At 39.4% G+C, this 23,149-nt stretch overlaps 2 protein-coding genes across 2 annotated transcripts in view; both read right to left on the bottom strand.

Annotated features, from left to right (window-relative positions):
• Positions 1-2,817: 2,817 nt before the first annotated feature.
• LEO1 (LEO1 homolog, Paf1/RNA polymerase II complex component) lies at positions 2,818-11,448 on the bottom strand. Its single transcript, XM_053462950.1, has 12 exons — positions 11,325-11,448; positions 9,633-10,562; positions 8,756-8,860; positions 8,352-8,446; positions 8,090-8,235; positions 7,396-7,480; positions 7,112-7,206; positions 6,693-6,827; positions 6,383-6,518; positions 5,341-5,524; positions 4,553-4,653; positions 2,818-3,043 (listed from the first exon to the last, which is right to left on the bottom strand). Exons 1-12 carry the CDS (start codon positions 11,386-11,388, stop codon positions 2,942-2,944), a joined length of 2,178 nt encoding a protein of 725 aa, XP_053318925.1. The 5' UTR covers positions 11,389-11,448; the 3' UTR covers positions 2,818-2,941.
• Positions 11,449-13,719: 2,271 nt separating this feature from the next.
• The window catches only part of LOC128490608 (tropomodulin-3-like), a 30,644-nt gene continuing 21,214 nt past the window's right edge, over positions 13,720-23,149 (bottom strand). The window contains exons 4-10 of the mRNA XM_053462568.1: positions 21,543-21,665; positions 21,292-21,369; positions 20,589-20,719; positions 19,607-19,714; positions 18,570-18,713; positions 16,903-17,047; positions 13,720-15,073 (exon numbers count right to left, since the gene is read on the bottom strand). Coding sequence (XP_053318543.1) covers positions 15,039-15,073; positions 16,903-17,047; positions 18,570-18,713; positions 19,607-19,714; positions 20,589-20,719; positions 21,292-21,369; positions 21,543-21,665 — 764 coding nt within the window. The 3' untranslated portion in view covers positions 13,720-15,038. The remainder of the gene's footprint in view (positions 15,074-16,902; positions 17,048-18,569; positions 18,714-19,606; positions 19,715-20,588; positions 20,720-21,291; positions 21,370-21,542; positions 21,666-23,149) is intronic.

Raw genomic sequence — 23,149 nt, forward strand, 5'->3', positions numbered from 1 at the left:
CACTTTTGAAAGCCAGCTAGCATTAACTCGCTGATCTTGGTTACGGCCTTGGAAACATGAATTTGGACTCCATATTTGCTGTTCTCTGGGCTGATGCGGATAGATATGGTGGCAGGGCCAAGGTTGGCTTGGATCTTTTTAACCTGGTGTTATAGCAGGGAATGGAGCAGTCCATGGCATTGGGGTGTTAGGCCCCCTGCTGATGTAGGGGTTAAAGAGCATTGTTGTGGCGGGTGGCGTGTCCTTGCGGGGGATTGTTAAGTTAGGAAATTGGAAGCCAGTGTTAAGGATGGCAAGTCGGGTCTTAATCCTCTTCTGCCCTGACCTCCTATATGATAAGGTCGATGAAGTATAGGCCTAACAGTGCAGTTTTGTTGATGTTAATAAAAGCCGCGGTCTATTATTATCCATACAATGTGCATGTGGTTATTTGGGGTAATAAGGGTTCTGGTGGGATGGTGGGTAATTATAGCATAATCCCCACTACTTTCATAAATGTAAAACGTATTAACTATCTGCTAATCGTTGACATTTGATACTCACAGCATATAAGCTATGTTTTTGAACAACAAATTTCTATTATGTTTATTCTGTATTATATATATTAGCATTATATTTCTGAATGTTCCATCCCACTATAGACCTTTCTTTATACATCTCTGGGTTTTTTTGCCTACTAAATGCATTATCCTGGTAACTGACAATCATTTCCACACCAAAGAACCAGTACATTGTTAACTATGGATCTGAAATCATCATGCGGATCTGAAAATTGTGATAAGACCACTTTCCAAATATGGTACCAGAATCAAAGCCTCAATTGATCAAAGAGGCAAAGTTCCATGGTCTCCGACCTTTAATCCATTCTCCCTGCTTGTTAGAAATATTTAAACACAACAACAATCATTTATAAACATTGTAATATTAGATTTATTTTATACATACAATTGTTATAAAAGGTATCTGGAGAAAATACCAGCACTGCTCAGTTACTCATAACTCTTCTGTACAGCTTTAAAAAAAACATCTTCATACTCATTCTCTTAATCACTAATAACCTATTTCTCATGATTTTTGTTAGCTTTGTCCTCATCCTCTACCTTCCTTTTTCCAGGAAGATCTAGAAACGCGTAACTGAATAATTTAACTTGACATCACGGAAAGCATGATTCTTCATTGACCTTAGCTCTGGCATATGTATTTAAACACGTCTCCCCCTGCTGGCCATTCATTAAAATACATTTGATTTTAAAGCAAAGAGATGAATTGCATCCTACAGAATGGGACAGGCAGCAGCTAATATAAATGTGGTTGAACCTGCCCTGTAAAGCAATCTAAAAATTTAAAATGAAACATCCAGAGATGAAATGTAATACTTTTTTTGTTTAATGTTTGCTTATTGCAGATTTTCCAAAATGAACATTGTCAGCTACCTAAGGTCTACCAATAAAGTAAAAGTATCCATCGTTATATCCATCAATACATACTAATCTTGAAGTTAGACTGCTATGTGACCGTCAGGAAGTGGTCGTCAGCAAAGGCTGCAATTTTGTGAGGACTGTCCTTATTCTAACCCAAAGTCAACTGAATGTTAGCTCTAACAGCATTTAAAAATGGGTTCCAATGTCAGGAGAAACAGTAAGTTGCCTAGTGCCAATTGACAGGGGAAGTGGGTCAGATAATGTACCATTTATGTGTATTCTAACCATGGGGGGACTGATACAGTGCATCCAACAGCATAGGGATGTTCCCAGACCTATTTTCCTGACAATTAGTTTTAAGAAGGTCCAACTGAACATGTCCAATGCTTTTTCTGCATCAGTAGAAAGAAAATGTGTGGTGATTATTTGGCCTCTAGCTAAGTGTAGAAGTCTTAAGAACGAGTGGTATTGTCTCTTGCTTCTCATCTGGTAGACCAGAGAAGGGAGAAGGTCCCGAAGTCTATTTCAAACTATTAACAAACACTTCAACACTTCAACATCGAGAAGTGAGATTGGTCTGTAACTGTCACACAGCTTCCGATCCTCAACTGGTTTGGGCATTATCGTTACCCGGGCTTCCTGAGCCTGGGGCAGTAGAGAAAACCCTGACATAAGGTAGTCAAACTCTTGAGAAATACAGGTGTAGAGTATCTTGGAAGAGTTTATAGTAAAGCACAGTAAAGCCATCTGGGCCTGGACTTTTCCCGTTAGGGGCTGATTTTATAACTTCAGAAAGTTCCCTCTGCGGGTGAAGGAGTCTCTAAGATCCCTGGAAATCTTTTTGGGCATATACCGTTTTATACAGTCCCTCATTTCTGGCAATACTCTCCAGCTGTCAGCCAGCTGAGTAGTATGCCATGCCTTTTTTTACTTTTTTGAGCACTAAATTACCATCTACTATAACAATACCCTCAGCAACATCTCTAAGTTTCTTTAAGACAGAACAAATAAATGGATGTTAATTGACAATTGGTACATACAAAAGAGCAATTGTAAATTTGTAACCATATCGCCAGCTCTACACATCCTTTAAGAAATGGAGCTCTACCCTAAGTATCAGTCCATATGTCCTTAAAAGAAAAAGGCAAAGATCTTCTGAGAACAATTTCTGTGAAAAGTAGTGTGTTGGGTATTTGTGGTTGTAGAAATTAGGTACCTTAAGGGAGTGAAAATGGTTTCCTGAATGAGCCTCACATCTGCCTTTAGGGTGTGTAGTTGGCAGCCTTCAATGTTGCCAACAGACCCCCCCCCCCAAATTTAGTACCATCATTCCAGGTTATCCAGCTTTTAATCCATTCTCCCTGCTTGTTAGAAATATTTAAACACAACAATAAGAAACATTGTAGTTTTAGATTTATTTTATACATACAATTTAACATACCGTCATCAATCTTCTGGTAGAAATACCAGCAATGCTCACTCACTCAGTTCTTCTGTACAAGTTTATATAAAAAAAAAAATTAAAGATCTTCATCCTCATCATCACTAATAACATATTTCTTGTGCTTCTTGTTAGCTTTGTCCTCATCCTCTGCCTTCCTTTTTCCAGGACGTTCCCCTTCCTGATGAAGTAAAATTAGCATGTTAGAGGAATATTAAATGACGTGGCTCACATACACTTCTGCGCTCTTAAAAGCTTAGTAGTCTTAACGAGTAATTACAAATTAATGTATTCCATTTTGAATGAACCCGGGAAAAAAGGAATGTGTCCCCCGAAACAGCTCTCCCCAGTCTTCCCACTTAATACAATATTTGCAGAACTCCAATAATCAACAATGACCTCAGACGATGGCAGAGCCGACTACAGAGTGAGCATCAGCACTGAATGATTTTCAATTTCAATTTAGGTTGGCTGTAACCAACTACAGGTTAATATGACAGCTTCAAAAGGCTACGTAAGTTGCTGAAATTTTGAAGGCTGTTCTTCACTAGGATTTCAACAGGATCTGATGCCATATTACAGACTAGATGCACAGTGTTGGCTATGTATCGTGGGACATTTTGACGGCAAATCACAATGAAACAAGAGAATAACACACTTCACTTCAATTAACTTCTTAAGCAAACTGGAGGACAGACTGACTCAGGAGACCGAGTTAATATGAAACTCAGTGGCATTGCTAGGAAGGGGGTGGCTGAAACATCAGAGGAGCAGGGTGGTTAGGGAGATCATCGATCTCCCTCTATTAGCCCAAAATAAAGGGAGCGCAAGGTCCAGACCTACTTCACTGCTCCCCCGAGAAGCATATTGGCGAGTGATACCTTGGCGCACACCACTAAAGCCACACACACTGCGATAGCACAGCGGGACAGTGGTCTGTATGAACAGACCTTGTGCTCACAACACAGTGCTTGAGAAACGTAAGTGAAGTGGAGACAGCGAAGAGTAGAGAGAAAGTGGAGATAGTGGGGAGCAGAGAGAAAGAGGAAGCAAGCTAACGAGAATGGGAGATAATCGGAAGGGGAATCAATAGTGAGAAAGAATAGAGAAAAGATCTGAGAAAGAAAAAGGAGGATCAAAGGGAAGTGGAGACAAATAGAAAATGAGCGAGTGTGTGTTTGTATGTTACAGCAAGTATGCTACAGCAAGTATGTGGCTGCAAGGGCAAGTGTAAATGTGCAAGTGTATGAATGTGTTTGACAATGTGTGTATTTTGACAGTCTACCGATTAATTTTACTGTCTATGAATAAAGGGTCACGTTACTCAGCGGAGACCACTTTAAGTGCAATCTGCGTGCTGGGAAAATCTGGGTCCTGGGGCAAGTGCTTATGTACATATCATTTAGTTAAAATAGGATGCATACTTCACAGTGGTTGCTGTAAATAAAGAAATCTGATTTTTTTTTAAAAAAAAGTGTGTGCATGTATGTTATAAAACACACATATATATATATAGTTTTATATCACCCCCTAAATATGTTTGCTGGAGACTCTAACAACCCTAGGTAAGATGCAAATGTATGATCCAACATTCCATTTTCCTTGGATCCTATGTTTATAGTGAGGGTGCCACAAAGTAAAACCATGCTTTTACAAAGAGGCCAAGGTCATTCAATCCAAGTTCACTTACCTCATCATCACTGTTTAGCTTCTTTGCCTTGAGCAATCTCTGAGCTCTGTCATCATCCGACGCTTCATCGCTGTCCGATGAATAAATGCGAGCCCTCTCCTCTGTTGTACAAAACATTTTGTGTTTAGTTTTTGCTATGTGAACAGCTAGATAATCTATTTTTGTTATTTCTAGAAACGCGTAACTGAATAATTTAACTTGACATCACGGAAAGAATGATTCTTCATTGACCTTAGCTCTGGCATATGTATTTAAACACGTCTCCCCCTGCTGGTCATTCATTAAAATACATTTGATCTTAAAGCAGAGATGGATTGCGTCCTACAGAATGGGACAGGCAGCAGCTAATATAAATGTGGTTGAACCTGCCCTGTAAAGCAATCTAAAACAGAGAGTATGTGGCTATATATATATATATGATTCCAGCAGCAGCTAAATCTAGAATGATCAGTCTTCGCCTGGTCTACGCTGTAATCCTTCTCAAAGTCAAGCTCCTTGGACTCAAGACTGCTTTATCATAAATCCCTCTTCTTGCTACGTTCAACTAGTGTTGTATTTAAATTTCATTGTGGGCATCTTGTCCTCTTTCTCTAAAAGCTATTGTGCAGTAACACAAGCCAGACTTGTGGGCATGGATGATATCAGGATTTGTGTGGCCTCCTTATAGAGAACATAAGAATGTGTTTAAGTAAATAGTTTTCTTTTATGAAAACAAGGTCAACGTATTGGTTAATCAAGGTATTTGTGATTTCTTTGCAGACAAGCTTTCTTATTCCATGCAACTGTACCTCGTACGCCTTTGTAACGGTTCTTAATGGCAGCTAAGCTTATAGACTCATCTGCTTCCTCCTCATCTTCATAGCGATCGGGTTCCAGGTAGTTTGCACTCAAGCCGCGCTGGTGTTGCTTCTCCCTCATTCTCCGCTGTTGAGACTCTCTGCGGATCGATGCTCTTAGCCTCTCCTCCTCTTTCTGCAAAATAGTAAGAAGATTTGTTTTACAAACGTTTAGCACCCAGCCAACAAGCAGCTTACATTACCCCGATTCTTAGCCTTCAGCTATCTAAATGCGTCATTTGAATCATAGAAAAATCAACACAATATCTCCAAATGAGCCCCCAAAAAACCTTTGGAGAAGACTCAAAGCAATATAAATTGGCAGCAAGCCATGTGAATTGCAACACTTGTTTCACAAGAAGTGTACAAGTTGTTATAATAAATAATAAAAGTTTGAATAAAGTAACCAGCCTCTGCTCCCGACAATGTTCACGTCGGGAGCAGTGAGCTGAAGACCCATACTAGCATTTTATGATTTTCCCGATGAGCTGTTTTAAATTGCGAGTTGTTAATAAAAGCCGCACACGCAATGATTTCTTTTATACACCCACAGATTATTGGATTGAAAACCGTTACGATGGAGGAGGATTACAGAGACGGTGATACATTTGTTTCTGTGATCTAAAAACTGTGAAGTCTGGTTACTTTGTTCAGATTGTATTATTGTTTATTACACCAGCTGTTTGTAGCGCAATTTGTTTGTGATCAAAGACATTCATTGCTGTAGCTTTAGCTAAGTGATATCGTTTGAATCATAGAATTCTTAATTAAGCAATAAGGGAAGTCCAAATCGTAGGCTACCCCTGCTCTATGTTACAGAAAAGTAATTTTAGATGACTTCATATTGTGCCATTCGGCGTAACGATTACATACCAGTCTGAAATTCCCTCAGCTAGTGCATAACTACAACTATATTGTATCAGAACCCCGTTTCTTGAGTAAATGTACTACTTTATCTTTTCTTTCTGCTAGTTACTGTTAGAGGTCACATCACCTTAATCATCTCTGTCCTCTGAGATTCTGGGTCACGTCCTGCCATTGGAAGGATTCTAATCTTCTGAGTCTTGGAACATCTGTCTGCGAGTGACAGTGTCATCTTCCTGTGGGTGGCACTGTCTGTAGAATGAGGCCTGGAAGAGAGAGCAAAAAAACCAAAATATAAGCGATTACATGAGATGTATGCCTTAAAGCAGACTTCTAAATCAACGGAAAACAACTAAAAGGATTACTGCTTATATTTCTAAAATAATAAAAATATTCATATAAAAATGCAATCCACTAAAAAGTTAGCTTCACAAACCTACCTGAAGGTCAACTTTGTTTTGAAGACAGCCTGGCCCTGCAGACCAGTACCCTGTCTAATAAACAAGTGGTTGTGATCTCCTTGGAGTGGAGCTTTGTAGACGTCGAACACTTCATTACCCAGATGTAACGACATGCTGTATGAAGAAGAGAAGCATCAGTAGCTGTGAGAGTCCCATGCACGTTTCTAGCGTTAGTAGACACAAAGTTTAGGATTCAGGCATTATCCTGAAGTGTTAAAACTAACAGATTGGAGGTTCGAATGCAGGGCTACTTGCTTTCTTTTTTGACAAGATTCCCATGCTGATTAAAAACATTTTTTAACGACCTGGTCAGACGCTACGAAGGAAAAAAAAAAAAAAAAAAAAAAACACGAGCCAGTATCCGAGTTAACCAAATCACGTTTAGTTATATTACAGACCTGCCGTCAGACCATTTAACAATTCGGGCATTGCTCTCTCTGATATCGTTGCCTTCTTCATCCCGTCGTGTTCTCCATCGGATTGTGTTTTCAACCTATTAAAAAAAAAAAAAAAAAAAAAAAAAGTTACATGTCATATTGAGATGCATATAAAATTATTTTTTTGTGTCTTATGCAATTACAAATATTTAAAATTCAGCAGCCTTTTTAGAAAAATAGCAATTTCAAATACATCTACATGAACCAAGGGAAAACATGCTTTGAGTAACAAACAAGGGGAATACCTTTAATTTCAGCCTAGTTCTTCCTTCTTCATCCAACATCTCTTCATCTTCAAACTCATCTTCATAATATTGAGGATCAAAAGGTCTAATACATTAAATAAAAGTCGTTTAAAACAAAGCATGTCTAGAGTTTACAAAACATAAAATAGACTTCATCCTATTTAAAGGAAGGTCATAAAAGGAGCCACCATATAGACTGTCCATCATTAAGCTTAATTTATCTAGTTTATCTTATTACTCAATTAATATATGTGCTAATGTACTGTATCCCAGTCTGTATGTATAAGAGTGACCGTCAGCGTCTGTCTGAACGAATCTTAAGAGATCTTTGTAGTAAAGTTGTAATGTCTTAAAGGCATCTGTGTAGCATGCTATGAATGTCTCATAAGTACCATATGGGCCTGAATGCTGCTGCCCCCCCCTCATCAGATTTGTTGGTCATTAACATGTTACTAAGATACTATAAATAATTAGAAGTTGCCTATATATATTACAACCAATTGATTTTGGGTTCTGTTAGAGTTTGGAGGAAAGTTAGACCTCAAATCTTTAGATTATGAAGTTTTAGTGGCCTCCTTCAGCTCCATAATACGTAGTTAAGGCAGGGAGAGTTCCTGAAAGTCATGTCTCCAATTGCTTTATGCAAAGTCAACTCAGCCTCTTTTGTATGTTCTAAAAGTATCCAAAACCTTACCTGGGCTCAACACTGAGAAAGTTGGGAAGTTTCACGAAATACAAGTCATTCCCCAGGTCTGTATTGACTTTTGGAATCTCAACTTCTATCCTAGTTTCTGGAATGGGTTCTTCTTCCTGTTGGTCCTGATCCATTCCATCTTCATCCTTGAGAAGAAATATATAATATTCAGGTTCACCTTTTTTGCACAAATAGATGGACTCTAGAGGGTTGGTGGCCGAGATACGCACACAGAGTGATAAAACATGCTTTTGGTACATACTAGGGGTTGTCCCGGAGTGGCTGGTTTATCTTCACCATCACTGCCTGAAGAAATGTCATCCGCATCACCAAACAAATCAGCAACATCTTTTTTTGCTACAAATAGATAAATAGAAAAAAAAATGTAAACATAAAAGAAATATAGTAGTGACTGTTACTATTTTTACTCAATTATTGTGGTCTAAAATCCTGATTGTAAAGTAGTAAGTCTCCTTATGAATGACGGGTGTGACCAGAGCTTCTGGTCATTATCAAAGGCTGTAACTGAAGTAACTATGTGGTAACAGTAAGTTAACGAAATATTACTTTATTTGAAAACTGTTGACATTTTCATTCCACTTTTTACCATTTGCCAAGTTATTTTTATTCAGTCCACCATATCTAGGAATGTCTCAGAAAAAGTACCTTTGGGTCCTTCTCCATCACTGTCCATTTCAGAATCCGATGCGATAACTTTTTTATGCTTGTGCCGGACAATCTCGTCATCGCTGTCACTGCCTTTACCAGATTCTTTAAAAGAAACCAGAAACTAGAGGTTTATCACACATCTAGTAACTCTGAAAACAATAATCATTTTAGATCTGTATATTGTGCTGGTCAAATACTTTATCGATTACCAATGTTGATCAGTTGATAAGATACACAAAAGGGAGAGGGAAAAAAATTAAATTCAATATTTTCAATTTATTAAGTGGATATATTGGAAAATAACAAGAGGTGGCATAGATTTACATTGTTAAAATACACCTGTTCATCACCTTAAAGGGTCTGCTTATAAAAATCCTCCTCTACATGGCATCTCTAGACGCTTGTGAAATATTTCATTGACCAAAACAGAGACGTATCCAGTAATTACTGGAATAAATTAGGGTGAAACAGTGTAACCCAATACTTTAACTATCAAAGACAAGAGTGACGTGGCTCAAAATAAATCAATAGTAAAACATAACCTTTATGAAATATTTTCTATGATTAAAATTACACTGGTTGAGGCATACCACCCACCTCTATCTAGTCTGGTGCTTCATTAATAGTTTGCAATATCAACCAGTGAAAATAAAATGTAGCAGAATTTTCATTCATACAAGAAAAACGCATACAAGTGTTTGTATGGACACTGCCACGAGAGGAATTAGTAGGAAGTACTTTTGCCCTTTTCTTAATGGATACATTTAAAAAAAAAAATCAATCACTTTATTATGATACTAAAATACACAATTTATCATACTGAAACAATTAATGATTTTCATTAACTTTAAAAAAAGATGCAAGTGAAACTTACCCAAATTACGATCTTGCTCCTCTCCATCTGAACGATGACGTCCATGCCCTTCATAATCGGAATTCTGCCTTTCCTCATCTTCTGACCTTTGACGTTCATGTTCATCATCATCTGAATGTTGAGGTTCGTCATCAGAGCGCTGGCGTTCATTTTCATCATCTGAATGCTGAGGTTCATCTTCTGAATGCTGGTTGTCCTGTTCTTCTCCGTCTGAGCGTTGCCTCTCATCATCTGAATGTCGTCGTTCATCATCAGAGTGCTGCCGTTCATTATCCTCATCATCAGAAATGCCAGATCCGCGATCTTCATCATGAGACAGACGGTTTTCATGTTCTTCTGCATCCGACTGGTGATTCATTTCATCATCTGACCGTTGGTGCTCATCATCATCATCAGATCTTTGGTGCCCTTCATCATCTGATCTTTCTGATCTTTGGTGTACCTCATCATCAGATCTCTGGTTTCTTTCATCGTCAGAGTGCTGTAGCTCATCATCAGAGTTCTGCATCTTCTCATCATCATCAGACTGGTCACTTTTATCATCCCTTGCCCATTTTTCATCCTCTGAATGAGCATCTTTTTCTGACCCTTCTGCTTCTGAATGGCGGCTACTTCGATCTGATCTACGTTCCGCAAAGTCTTCATCGTGCAGACCTTCGGAACCACTATGTTGTTCTGCATCGGACTGATCATTTTCTTCTTGATCAGAGTGTGCTATTTCAGACTGATTGTCTGATCGTTCAGAACGATTGTCACTGCCGCTATGCTGAGACCCAACATCATCCTCACTGTCATCGCCAAATAACTCTTTGTTGCTGGGCTTTGAAATTGCCTCATCGTCGTCATCCCGTTCACTTTCACTTCCTGAAGGGTTGCTACCAGAACCAACATTTCCTGGTTCTGAATCTGATCCAGACCCAGAATCTGACTCTGTAAAACAAAACACAATATTTGTATACGAATGTTAGCCCAATCAGTAACCAGAAGCGTTAGTGTAATTTACTATACTTGTATCTGTAGTCTTAGCTATTGGTTATTACCTTTCTAGTAAATTTGACAGTGAAATCTAATAAGTGATTTTCCTTATACTCGTTAAGATATAAGCCCCAGAGAAAATGGTCCTTCTGTAATGTTTGAAAATATATTTAAATGGAACTTTGTATTCTAAAGTTACTGCGTTTCTTATCTACTGTTATGTTGCCACACACCGTACATATATTCTGCACCATACATTGTGAAGGGCAGCCCAGTGAGCTGCTGGTGTAGTAAAGCTGACCCTGTATTAAGTGTAGTTACTTTAGTGGGATTTCTTCAGTCTCCTTACCCATTGAATTATGCGTTGTGCAGGGCCATAACTGGAGAGAGTTGGCAAGGTTTGGACCTTTATAATTAATGGTGAAACGAACTCTCCCCCTCTGGATCCCAGCAGCTGGAGAGCCACCGGTTTCCTACACTAAGCATGTCTTCGCATGAATGCGGATCTCTGCCTCCCGGTTTACCGACAGCCGTTTCACAATACGTAGCACACGACACATACAGCTAAGGCGCATTCCAGGATCGTATACACATGCAACTGCGTGGCCGGTACTGAGCCTCGCTACAGAGGTAAACATAGCCGATTACTGGCACACTCACGATAAGAAAGGCAATAACCCGACGCACAGAGACCCTCGGCGGTCACCAATTACTTACCATCAGCCTTCTGCTCGTTGTCAGAGTCAGCATCGCTGCCGAACAAATCCTCCATGTCAGCCATGATTAGGCCGCGATGCTGCAAAGCGGGAACTGCCGTGAAACAGGAAGTGGCTGGTCGCCTAGGAAAACAGTAGGGAGCCGTAAACAAGAGACACGACAATGCTCTGCTGGGGGGGTTGGTCTCCGAACCCGGAAAAGCATACAGCATCAATAACTTTATTGACACGAACAGAAAATGACAGTATCCTGTTCCGAGATGGGATGGTTTACTTGTATGAAGAAACAATCGTTGCCATGATTGTGGCCTGCCAGGGCCAAATGCGGGTAAAATCGCGGACAGACGTGTGGCACTCCTTACTGAAGAAAATGAAATGCTATTTAATAGTTGTGAACTGATATACAGCCAACGTCGTCCGTGTTATTTAAATGCGATATTCAATGAAAATATGGGTGCAATGTATTTTTATCTACCTCACAACCTGTAGGATTTAGAATGAAGGACACCCAAGCATAATAATTCTACCGAACCTTGGCGCTCACACACGCACGGGGGTCTTGTAAGGTGAAGTGGCGCCATAGTTAAGAACTCTGGACTGCAGACAGAGGCCTATATTTGGGTGCCGCAAGGTAGTTGGGAAGTTTTACACCAAATGAATACCCCCCCCCCCCCGAAAATATTTTCTATAGTTTTTAGTCACTTAATGTAATTTGTACATCTTGGCAAGGTGGACAGCGAGAGATGTCCCATTCAGCAATGACTTCCAGAAACCTTGTCGCTGACTCTGCCATCCATCTGTGGGAATGCCGCCGCTCAATGTTGCCCGTTGTATTCCTTGTTCATTTTGAACTGGTTTTATTTTTCTATATTGTGTATCTTTTTGTATAAAAGCTTGCACAAATCTCTTCAAACTAGTTACACCTTTTCTTTATTATATTGAGGATATTCCGTGATGTTTGGAATGTAACAGTTATTCATAAAATACCAACATGAACCAAATTTATATGTACATTTACAATAATCTAGGAGAGAAGAGAGAGAATCTCTTCCAAGTACTGCACACCTGGTACCTGGTGAAACAAAGAAGCAAGGAAAGGTTTATGCTTCACTTACTAGCGGTGGAACAATCTGCCTGTATTTTTATGCATATTTTGGATTGATTCCAATGCGTTTTACTTCATGCAAATAAGCTCAGATATTCCATCACGTTTAATTTCCTATCGGGAGCAGGGAGTATACCCGTCAGACCTCAGCAGGCCGTCCATTCCAGACAGAGCCTAACATTTAAAAAGTAAACATGGAGCAGGTGTATAGTTTTGCCAAATAAAGATGTCTACATGTTTTCTCAACTCCGTCTCCACAGAAGCGGTGATCTGCGACGGAAATTCAGCTCCCTTATGCAACTTACAAAAAGAAAAGTTGAGTTCTGGCAGGAATCCATCAAGACTTCACAAGATACACACAAGGATTCATAACGAAGCAATAGTAAAGAAACTGTAGCTGAGGGAACTGGTCCTGCATGCTTACCCTTCCACAATTTATTCTGCTATTGAAGGTAACATAGGCCATGGTGTCTTACAGGCCCAGTACATTCTGAATGCGATGGAGACAGTTCTCAATCTCAGCACTGTTATGCTGGCATCTGAATGCCTGAACACAAGTACAAGCATTCCCTTCATCTGGTTTGGACAAAGACATCACAGGCAGCACTGATCAGTGTAGTAGAGACCCTGCAAGATCTATGATGACCCCCTGCCAATGATCACATGTATTGTTGATCAGGAACGCTTGGCTGCTGAGCCGTACCTCCCAGTTACCGTGTGATCCACAGGCGGAGGGAAGGACCGTAGTAATGCCCTAATGCTACTATGGTTTGAGGGACCATAATAATGTCACTGCAGCATCCTATAATGTCACAGGGGTTCAAAGAGGATGTTGCATTGCTCTGTGCAAAAAAGTGTCAAAACTCATGTACCTATTGTAGTTTAAATCAGAAGAAAAAAATACCCCAGGACAATCCACTCAAAAGTATTAACACTTTGATTAAAAGACTCCAGTTTTGGATAATAAAACTTTTGTAGGTATGCTAAATGATAAAAGAGGAAAATTAAGGATGATCACAGGCAGAGCGAAAAGGCTTAAACTTCTTGGGTCCTCAAGTGTTAAATAGCTTGTGTACGTAACCAAAAAAAACATATTTACCTGCTTGTTATTAACTCTTTTGCCGTGAAACAGATGAATAAATTCAGATGTAACAAACTATAACACAGTGTATTGCACCAGCTGCAGCTATTAATTCTACCACCAGGGGGCCCCATCAATCTCCAGCCAGGCCCATATGTACAGAATAATCATAGCATGCCTATGTTTTACAGGTCAACATGACGCTTAACCTTTTTGAAAAAAAAAAAGTTTTATTTATAAATGCTGAAGACAAACTGAGCTCTTCATAGTACAACAGATTAGCGTATACTTTAGATAACCTTTTATATTATATCGCCATAACAATATTTGGCACTGCGTAAAAATGTTTACACTATAATAATAATAAAAACACAGCATAGGACATACCCAATGTACATAGTTTCAGCATTTCGAAACAGCAATGATATGGACAGTAACATTTTGCTAAGAGTTCAAATGCAATGTAATCTAAATAGCTAACAGTTTACATTTTTTTTTGTAGAGCCATTTGTTTTTAACTTCATATAGATCAATTGTCATTTGTGTTTATGTTCCCATTCAGCACTCAGAATCTTAAAGTGCTTTGCTTTAATTAAAAAGAAAGATGTTTGATCGTGGTCAATGCACCCAGACAGCTTGTAACCTGGTTAAAAATATTTGGTAGAACTTATTCCCCCGAAGAAGAGAGGGTGTTTAAGCAAGAAAACCCTGAGTTTTGTCTGGTTATAAAGGTCTCAGACTTTTAGAACTATATGCCAAGTGGTTATCAACTCACACAGATCACGCTTGACTTTATAGTTTTAAAACTATGTTTTCATTGACACCAAGCGGAAAGTCAGCCAGCTCCAGGGCTCAATTCATCCGGAAATCTACCCGACATTACATGCAGACTGTAATGATACGGCACAGCATTTCAATTTGATAAAAAGACGCGCAATATGAGCAGAGGTACGCCCTTCCCTAACCTTACAGGCAACACATTCAAAGAAATGTTATCTACTCAAGGAGACATAAGTCTAAAGTTAAAAAAAAAAAAAAACTGTCTAGTTGAGGAGTGTTTCTCATCTCATATTTTCACTTTTTTAATTCTGTTCTACAAAGACCATCATTCCCTTTAGCCACCTGTAACGGTATCCAGCACACGTTTTATTCCTCCTGTTTCCTTTGTACACCAGATGAGAACCAACGCATTTTGTTGCGAAATGCACTGCTCATCCCGGTAACAAACTCTTAAATGATGGCTGTGATTCCCTTGATATCTGTGTGTGTGATGCTTGATGTATAAATGGTCACAGCTGCTTTGAGACGTTAACATTCCTGCAATTATTACATATATGGCTCGAGTATATAGTTTTATGCTTTAAATTAGACTGAAAAACAAAACAGGAGAATGAAAATAATGATCAGATAATGGTTTGCAGTTTTCCAGTATCTTCCCTTCTTCCCAGGCAGGACGCCCACAGGAACAGATTATGCACCGGCGATCGGGAAATCTCCAAAATGATGTTTTCCTGGGTAAATGTAAAGGTTTACATGTGGTCCCCTTCAACCCTTCGTTTGCGAACTGCAAAAGCAAAAAAAAATAAAAATGAAACAAAACTTCTATAAAAGCTGATTTGCAATAAATGTTATTACAGGAGCTACGACAGTAGTGTTAAGAACACCGTCCACAACAAACTGCTACATAACTTTGTGAAGATTTAGTATTTAGAGAGACACGCCGTTCCCTAGGTTCCCGATTATAATGCATGGAGGCCATTTTTCATGGATTCCAACATATAGTGTAGCGATGACAGATGCTCCTTAGACATCTATTCAAGTGGCCAATTCATTTGAAGCCATAACCGAACATGTTTTGATTTGTTTCTGACTTCCAGACAGTAGAAAAAGACTGAGGATCACAATCAAAATAAAACAGCACGAGACAAATCCCAGTCCTGATCTAACATGCTTTTAGTCAGCTAGTTGTTGGTGAGGTTCTGCTAAAGAAAAGCAATACAGAACAAAGCAGAAAACGCAGGCAGGTGCAGGCAGAAGACTCGGCATGCAATGTAAACCTGTGTGTCCCTGAAGAGACGGGAGGCTGATCAATGGACAGGGAGGGACAGACTTCTCAGAAAAAAAAATGCAAGACAGCAAAAAGAAAAGATGTTGCACAGAGGTCTAGTCCACAGGGTATCAGCGCTGCAACTGAAATACATGACGGCCAGTTACTATCAGCGGCTCGGGTTTCCTTCCAGGGGCCAAAAATAGAAATAAAACAGATTAAAAAGAAAAGAAAAACACACAGAAAATCAAATAAAGCAGTCAGTGAACCAACAAAAGACAAGGTCATACGGGTCATTGGGGAGATGTTTACACAGCTGCCGTTTCTACATCACACAAATTACGCGATTGCAAATCTATTCGTGAAAACAAGGCGTCCCCACTCCATTTCCTGCTGGAATAAATATGGAACTCCTCTTTTCGAGGACACTAGGATAAGTTTGTACACATCCTCTATGACAGGTACAGAGAATAATGTTTTGGGGCATAGGGAAAGACAAGTCAGGAAACTAGTGTTCCCGTATGCCCCCCATATTAACAGTTAAAATGGACAATAATGCATAACCTAGAAAATGTTTTAGGATTTTGCAGTGTATAGCCTACAATAGTGTTTAAGAGGTTAACATAAATAGCATACTTCTATTACATTAATACACTGGGACTCAATTGCGGCTCTTGGGCAAGTTTAAAGTAGGCACACAGTGACATGACCCAGTTCTCTACACCAATGATGTCATTTTCCATTTTCTGACGACAACTAAAAGACCACCAGAGAGAGACAAAGCAATGTATGAGGACACGAATGTCCATCAAAACAAGGCTTGTGGAAGTTACTGGAGGGTATGATGGAGTAAAGTCCCTCACAAAGCCTATTGTCACCTAAACATAATGACCAAGTGTAGCCCACTCCTATTCATCGTGTTATGCTAATAAATACTTCAGTCTACTAAGATTCTGATGATATTCTCACCGTCGATACTTACAACACGCAGCTGGTAGACATAACCCCGCGCATCCAAGTGCTGATATGGAACAGACTGTAGCCACGGTCTGTTCCAAGAGTTGGACCACTGCACACATCTCACTATACATAGCTTCCCTGAATTTGTTTGCACTGTATAGATTTATATTTAGACATTTTACAGAGAAGGGAAGCAAATCTTATGCACAGGAATTTAATGGCAATATCCCATCCCTCCGCAAAGACAAGCGTGTAACGAAAGCTGAAATAATGCAGATTCTACGTTGGGTACATCATCTGAGCACATATATCTCTCTGGAACCGACTGGGCATCTTGTAACTATGTGCGTTTCTAAGACAAAACGACGTCAGAACGTCCATCTTACCGAGATCATTATTTTTCGTTATGGCTGCTGCCGCTCTGGCTCGTGGACCTTGCTGTGTAAATTGGTAGCCAAACTTAAGAATTGATGTGTTTTCCTCTAGCATTCGTGCAATCTCCATTTCTACTCCAGTTCCTAGTTGTTGTCTCTGTTTTATATAAAAGAAAAGCAAATGTAGCCACTTCACATAATGTTACATTTATCTATTTAGCACCAGCAGATTCCTCAGCGCCGTTACAATCAGTGGGATAATTTAAAATCACAAACAACAACAAACCAGGTCAAAAACAGAAGAGGGATCTCCTCTCGTGAGCTTACAATCTAGTGGTTGAGAGGAAAGCGAAACTGCTTGGATGGGAACGAGTCGTCGAGTCAGGATGATCTGTACAGGTTGTCGGTTGGTCAGATGGCTTGAAAGTGTCAGGTAAAAAGGTTGTTTGCTTCTCAAAACAAGTAGGTTGTCAGAGAGCATTTGGAAGTCGTGTATGAGGGACAACGTCTGACAGGACAGAGAAGGGGTGCAGCATGGGTGAAATCCTGAATATGGGAATGAGAAGAGGTAATGACAGTAGAAGAGACACGCCGAGAAATGAAGGAGGGAGGTTAGGGTTGTATTTGGATAGGACGGTAGAGATATAGGAGGATGCAGAGTAGGTCAGGAGTTTAGGTTTGTTCTGAAGGGTATGAGGAGCCAATGGAGTGATTGATAGCAGACAGAGAAAGATTAGTCAAGCTGCAGTGTTAAGGATTGAGTGGAGCGCTGAAAGGCAGGAGAGGGAGACCAGTTAGTAGGGAGTTGCAATAGTCCAGACAGGACTGGTTGTTTCTTGTGTGAGGAATGGGCTGATTCAGGAGATATTTTTCAGGTGAAGAAGCAGGATTTGGATGTGAGGGATGAAATAGAGCAGAGTCATGTGTGACACCAAGGCAGCGAGCTTGGTCAGTTGGCTGGATAGTGGATGGCTTGATTACCAAACATCCAGTCTTGGAGATGTTGAGCTTTAGGTAATGGGACACCATCCATGAAGAGAGAGCGAAAGGTCAGGACAGGAGATGTATATTAGAGCGTCATCTGCACATAGGTGGTACTGAGACACTGGAAAGGAAGATATCAGTTGTCCAAGTGAAGATGTTTAGATGGAGATGAGTACAGGCCCAAGAACTGAGTGTTAAACGTTTTATACATAAATGTATAAAAATATGAGTGCATTTTATGGATTCTTGTATGAAGTCTCACTACCAATCATTCGAATACAAAACATTGGGTTTATTTGTAAGCCATTAGGCTTTTGCATTATAGCTGTGTTCTTAAAGGAGGAACTTACTGGAGATGGCTTTAAATATTTAAATCTGTTCAGTGGGGGAAAAAAAAAAACACAAGTGTGCAACTAACATGAAAAATAATATAGCCAATAAATGCCACTAACACTGTGACCCTAGAATGGCTGCGGGGAGGAATAACATGACAAATGAGGAAGAAGAGCTCAATGGAAACCCGGTGCCAGCAGCTCCTGTTCTATAATAAATTTATTTAACGTACTACTTGAGTGCACATAATGGTAAACCTAGATGTAGAAGTCTTTTACCAGTAGGGAAAAGTTATATACCTCCCATATCGGGAATTAAGAAATAGTTCTGGAAAAAGACACTTAGAAAACTGGCAGTGTTACCTGATTATCAATTTTGATTTCGTATAAAGCTTCATTTTCTTTCAGGGCCTCGACCAAGGCCAGGATTCCTACTCCAGTCACAAAGTTGGATTCAATGTTTAGGCTTTTCAAGGTCCTGTTTACTTTTAACATGTCGGCAAATGCCTTGAAGAGAAAGGTGAAATGTAGCAATAAATACGAACAGACCAGTAATAAAGTGAGGGAATTTAAACATGTATGGGATAGGCATATGGTTATCCTGCATCTGGCAATAGACCAAGGACCGATTAAGGTGTGAGGAAACACTGGCAGACTAAATTGGACATCGAAATCCTTTGTTTGCATTAAGTAAGGTACCAGATTCAATTAAATTTATTCTCTGCCATCCCCATTTCCAGTAGACAATAATTAAATTGGGAAATGCAAGGTTTTTAAAAAGATGTGACATTTTGGATGGCTTTCCCTGCTGGCGGTCTGCTGATTCTTTGTGGCAATGCCCGTACAATGACATCTTTTCTCCATAGACTTTCATTAGAGTGTCAGGCTGAGCCTCTCCATGTAATAAAATAACACAGCCACATACAGATTACAAATATGCAGGCGCAAACATTAAAAGTAGTTATACCTAGACTGTTATGTAAAGCAGATATACTGATAAATGCTATTATTTGCATGGTTGAGCCATTTTAAATTTCATTCTTGCGACTGGATTCTTATTTTCTCCAGGATCTAGAGTGTTCTCAGTCTGCTCTTCCCAACAGAACTCTAGAGGGAAACTCTCAAATGCCCGTTCTTAGTAAATCTAATTTACTGAAACTACCTATAGCTTGTGCTTTTCATTGTCAATCCATATAATTGTTTCAAAGACCCTGTGAACAGCAACAGCACATGGCAGACACAACAGCTCTTTCCTCCTCACCAACTCTGAAGCAATCAGCAAATTAATCGCTAGCGAGATGTTAGCGAGGAGGAACACAAATGCAGGTCCTGAGTAAAAGCTGCGTTTCCCATCGGTACACAAATTAGGTATATATTGCTTATTTTAATACAATACTTACTACTGCTACAGGATCATTACTCCTCGTTGCGGCAATGCTAAATGTCTTGACGTGGCTATTTGACTCCAATGCTTTCGCAAAGTCTTTCAATGTTGGAATTGGAATATTCTGAGAAGAAAAGAAAAACGAGAGGACGACACCAGTGTGTTATTTCAGCGGCAGCCGTATAGAAGATCACTATTTCAGAAGCTCTGAAGTGGGAATTGTTACACCCACCTAATTCATACATCAACCTGACATTGATTTAAAATAATAACCAACATACTAAAGTGTATAGGACTAGTGTGCAGAGGCTTAATGTATGGTCGCTACACAAGGAAAAATAGGCAGACTAGACGGGTCGAATGTTTCTTATCTGCCATCAAATTCTATGTTTCTAGTGCAAATAGTATGTAATAAGGTAGAACGTAGTAATAAAACGATGATGTGAAAGAACTTCAAATTAATACTGTGAGTCAGTCTGAAATGCTAAGTAACTAAATAACAGATCAAGGTTATGTACCGTGAGTACGGTAGTTTAGCAAAAGAAACAATGATGTTATCTTGTAACAGTTACTGTATCCCCATGTTAGCATCATATTATCAATTAATCATATCGAAAGGCTAAGCAAATGTTATTCTTGTGTGTCTTACGTGTGCTGTATAGTAATGCCATGGCATAAAACATTTCTCTTTGCCCAGCTGACTGCCTTCAGAAGAGCTTTGGTTTTGCAAGGAAACTTCATCTAGCTCTCCTTGAATGAGGTTATGATATGCAGAATTGTAAAACAAAACAAAACAAAAAAAAAACTAAAACTGACAAGCAGAGCAAAGTACCCCCTGTGGAAGAGGTAGGGTAATCTAGACAGCAGAAAAACAACTGAGCCCAAGAGATACCCTGCAGCTTTTCCCATTTACACCCCAAACCCCTCTGGTGTTTATAGGTTTCAAAGCCCAATATGCTTACAGGTTGCATAGAACATGCAACCCACAACGACATTACCTTGATGTTATTCAGATTAACTTCAACCAGGCGTGGGTCATTACTTCGGATTCTCTTCAAACTTTCTTCTACATTGGTGGGGTTTGGAGGTTCATCTAAAATTGGCCTTACTGGTTCTGCTTTGACAACATCTATAAAATAAAATCAACTTACGTGAAAAGACTATATATAAAGGCCGGCCTATAAACCTAACATAAAATAAAGTGGTAGGGTTATTGAGTATCCCAGGTAGTCCAATTAAACATACAAGTTAGAACAGTTGGATTGCTACTGCTGCCGGAGAATTCATAGATGGTTGTTACCTAAAGGGCATGATTCGGCTATTAGGAAGCTGAAGGCTGAAGAGTAATGCAAGAGCATTTTTCTTTACAGAAAGGGTAATACATAAGAGAACTAACCTTCCAGTGGTAAGAGTACAGGTAAAAACTAAAATTTAAGAAATCTTGGGAAGTGTATAAAGCTATCCTAAAGAATAAGTAGATACGTATTTCTTTAAGGGCAGACTTGGTATATTCTATGTTTCATGGTATTGATGGATGCCAGTGAGCTGGATGTGTCCTCATCTGAATGAACCTGGAGATGTAGTTTTCTCAAAGTCTCGTGATGAATGGTAAAACTCTTCCCCCTGAGATATTGTCCCCATTCTCATATGACACAGATTTGATGATCCCGACAGCACGGCCCCAACTTAATTGATACTCACTTGGAAAACCTTGGCTATCAAACCCATTACTAGTGTTTATAGCACTGTTTGGCAGCAGGTTGGGCATTCCAAGGATGGCTAAAAATTGGGAAAAAAAAGAAAGAGGAAAAGAAATATTTTAAAAAATTATAAAAAAGGATTTGTATACGATAAAATATAATTTTAAGACTTGGCAAAATTTCAAATCAAAGTTGAGTTTATGCTTGATGCCACATTCGGTACACAGTTACATAGACAACTACAGTACCCACCTGCAAGGTCACACAGTTCTGTATCAGTGGCGCTACTTAATGCTTCTTCCAGTTCTGGATCCAGAGCGATTTTTTCCTCTGTGCGGAACTGTATGGGTTTTTGCTTGGGAACAAATACTTTGCCTGAAAAGAAAACACATCAGTCACAGGATGCAATCCAGCACGAACTTTCATCCAATTCAATCATCTCCATTGCATAAGAGAGGTGGGGCAATCACATCCACTCCTTATATCACAACTAAATTCAAATTACGTACAGCTTATGTCTTCAATCAACGAGTTATATACATATTTTTTTATAATTGATTTAGATGTAAGGTACCATTTTGAATCAGAAATAAGGTGGCAGAATAAGCGTATTTTATTTTTTGGTTATGTTATTTAATCAAAACTCTGGAAATTGACATTGTAGATCCCTCTAGTACCCATAGTGTTAAACATGCAAGATCATCCAAAGCAGTGGCTAAACGTGGTGGATCGGATGAGCCGGTGCAATGCCTGATTTACCGGTTTAACTTATAATTAGGGACATGCGCCTTTCATCTGTCTGTAAAAACCATGCCTTATGAGGACAGGGCGGGTATGGTAAAGGCTGTAATCTATATCTGGAATCTGCACACTGTACATTGGATCCATTGTTTGCTTGCAAACCACTGTTTGTTTAAAGTAGTCAAACAAGCAAAACACAATGACTAGAAAAAATAGGCCTTGCACTGTGCTGCTTTACCATCGATGTACTGAAAACAACCAAGGTAACCAAACTAGAACAGTTACACAAAACCAAAATATGAAACAATGGGAATTTAACCAATTTACTTTCAATAAAATGGGAATTTTCCAGTGTCCCAGGCAGCCCCCAAAACACTGAATACTTTCAAATTTACTCATTTAATCTGCAAAATGTTCCCCCAGCAAGAAGGGCCGAGCTAGTCCTGTATAATGTATAGTTCAGTGTGTGAGGAGCCTGAAGAAATCGCACTGATTTAATTATGCATTATACAGGGGTGTCAAGTTTTTCTACAGCAGAAGCTCATTGGCCTGGACCTTCATAATGCATTGTGAATTTGCAAGGCTGAAACAACTCCCTGCAAGCTCACCTGATTACCTCTGCCTTAGCCTTAGATCCCACTGGTTTTGACACTGTCCACAGCGTAGTTAGGTTATGTGGGTCTGACGCATTGTTTAGAAGATAAACCCCATTGAGCAATTGTAACGTTCTCCAGGAATCCAGACAGCTGCTTGCTGTTTTCACTTTATCTAAGAACATTGCAAGCATCATATCATTTTCTTGGGCTCTTATCCATGGAATGTATTAAGAAGGTCCCCTTCATACATACTGCTTCAAACGAATGAAATGCATTTGCACATTTTCAGGGCTTGCTGCTGCATTCCTGTCCAGTTACATGATGTCATTTGCAAATATTTAGCATAAGCAGCGCTATCCATTTAAACTACTGACTTACAAATGCATCTTTCTGAAACTGATCCAACCAGTTCTGTGCGGTCAGATTTATGACTTGACTAGCATTATGTCTCAAATAAGTTCAAAGGGAAGGAGGTTCTTTATATATCTCTGGTCGGACCACTCCTAGGGCATTGTGTACAGT

The sequence above is a fragment of the Spea bombifrons genome, chromosome 4 (assembly GCF_027358695.1).
Source record: "Spea bombifrons isolate aSpeBom1 chromosome 4, aSpeBom1.2.pri, whole genome shotgun sequence".
Classification (NCBI taxonomy): Eukaryota; Metazoa; Chordata; class Amphibia; order Anura; family Pelobatidae; genus Spea; species Spea bombifrons.

Excerpts from the sequence above, each read along its gene's own strand:
- LEO1 (XM_053462950.1), bottom strand. The coding sequence starts at position 11,388 with ATGGCTGACATGGAGGATTTGTTCGGCAGCGATGCTGACTCTGACAAC. Across the intron at positions 10,563-11,324 it reads CAACGAGCAGAAGGCTGATG|AGTCAGATTCTGGGTCTGGA; the intron begins GTAAGTAATTGG and ends TTTGTTTTACAG. Across the intron at positions 5,525-6,382 it reads AGAGGACAGAGATGATTAAG|AAAGAGGAGGAGAGGCTAAG; the intron begins GTGATGTGACCT and ends ACTATTTTGCAG.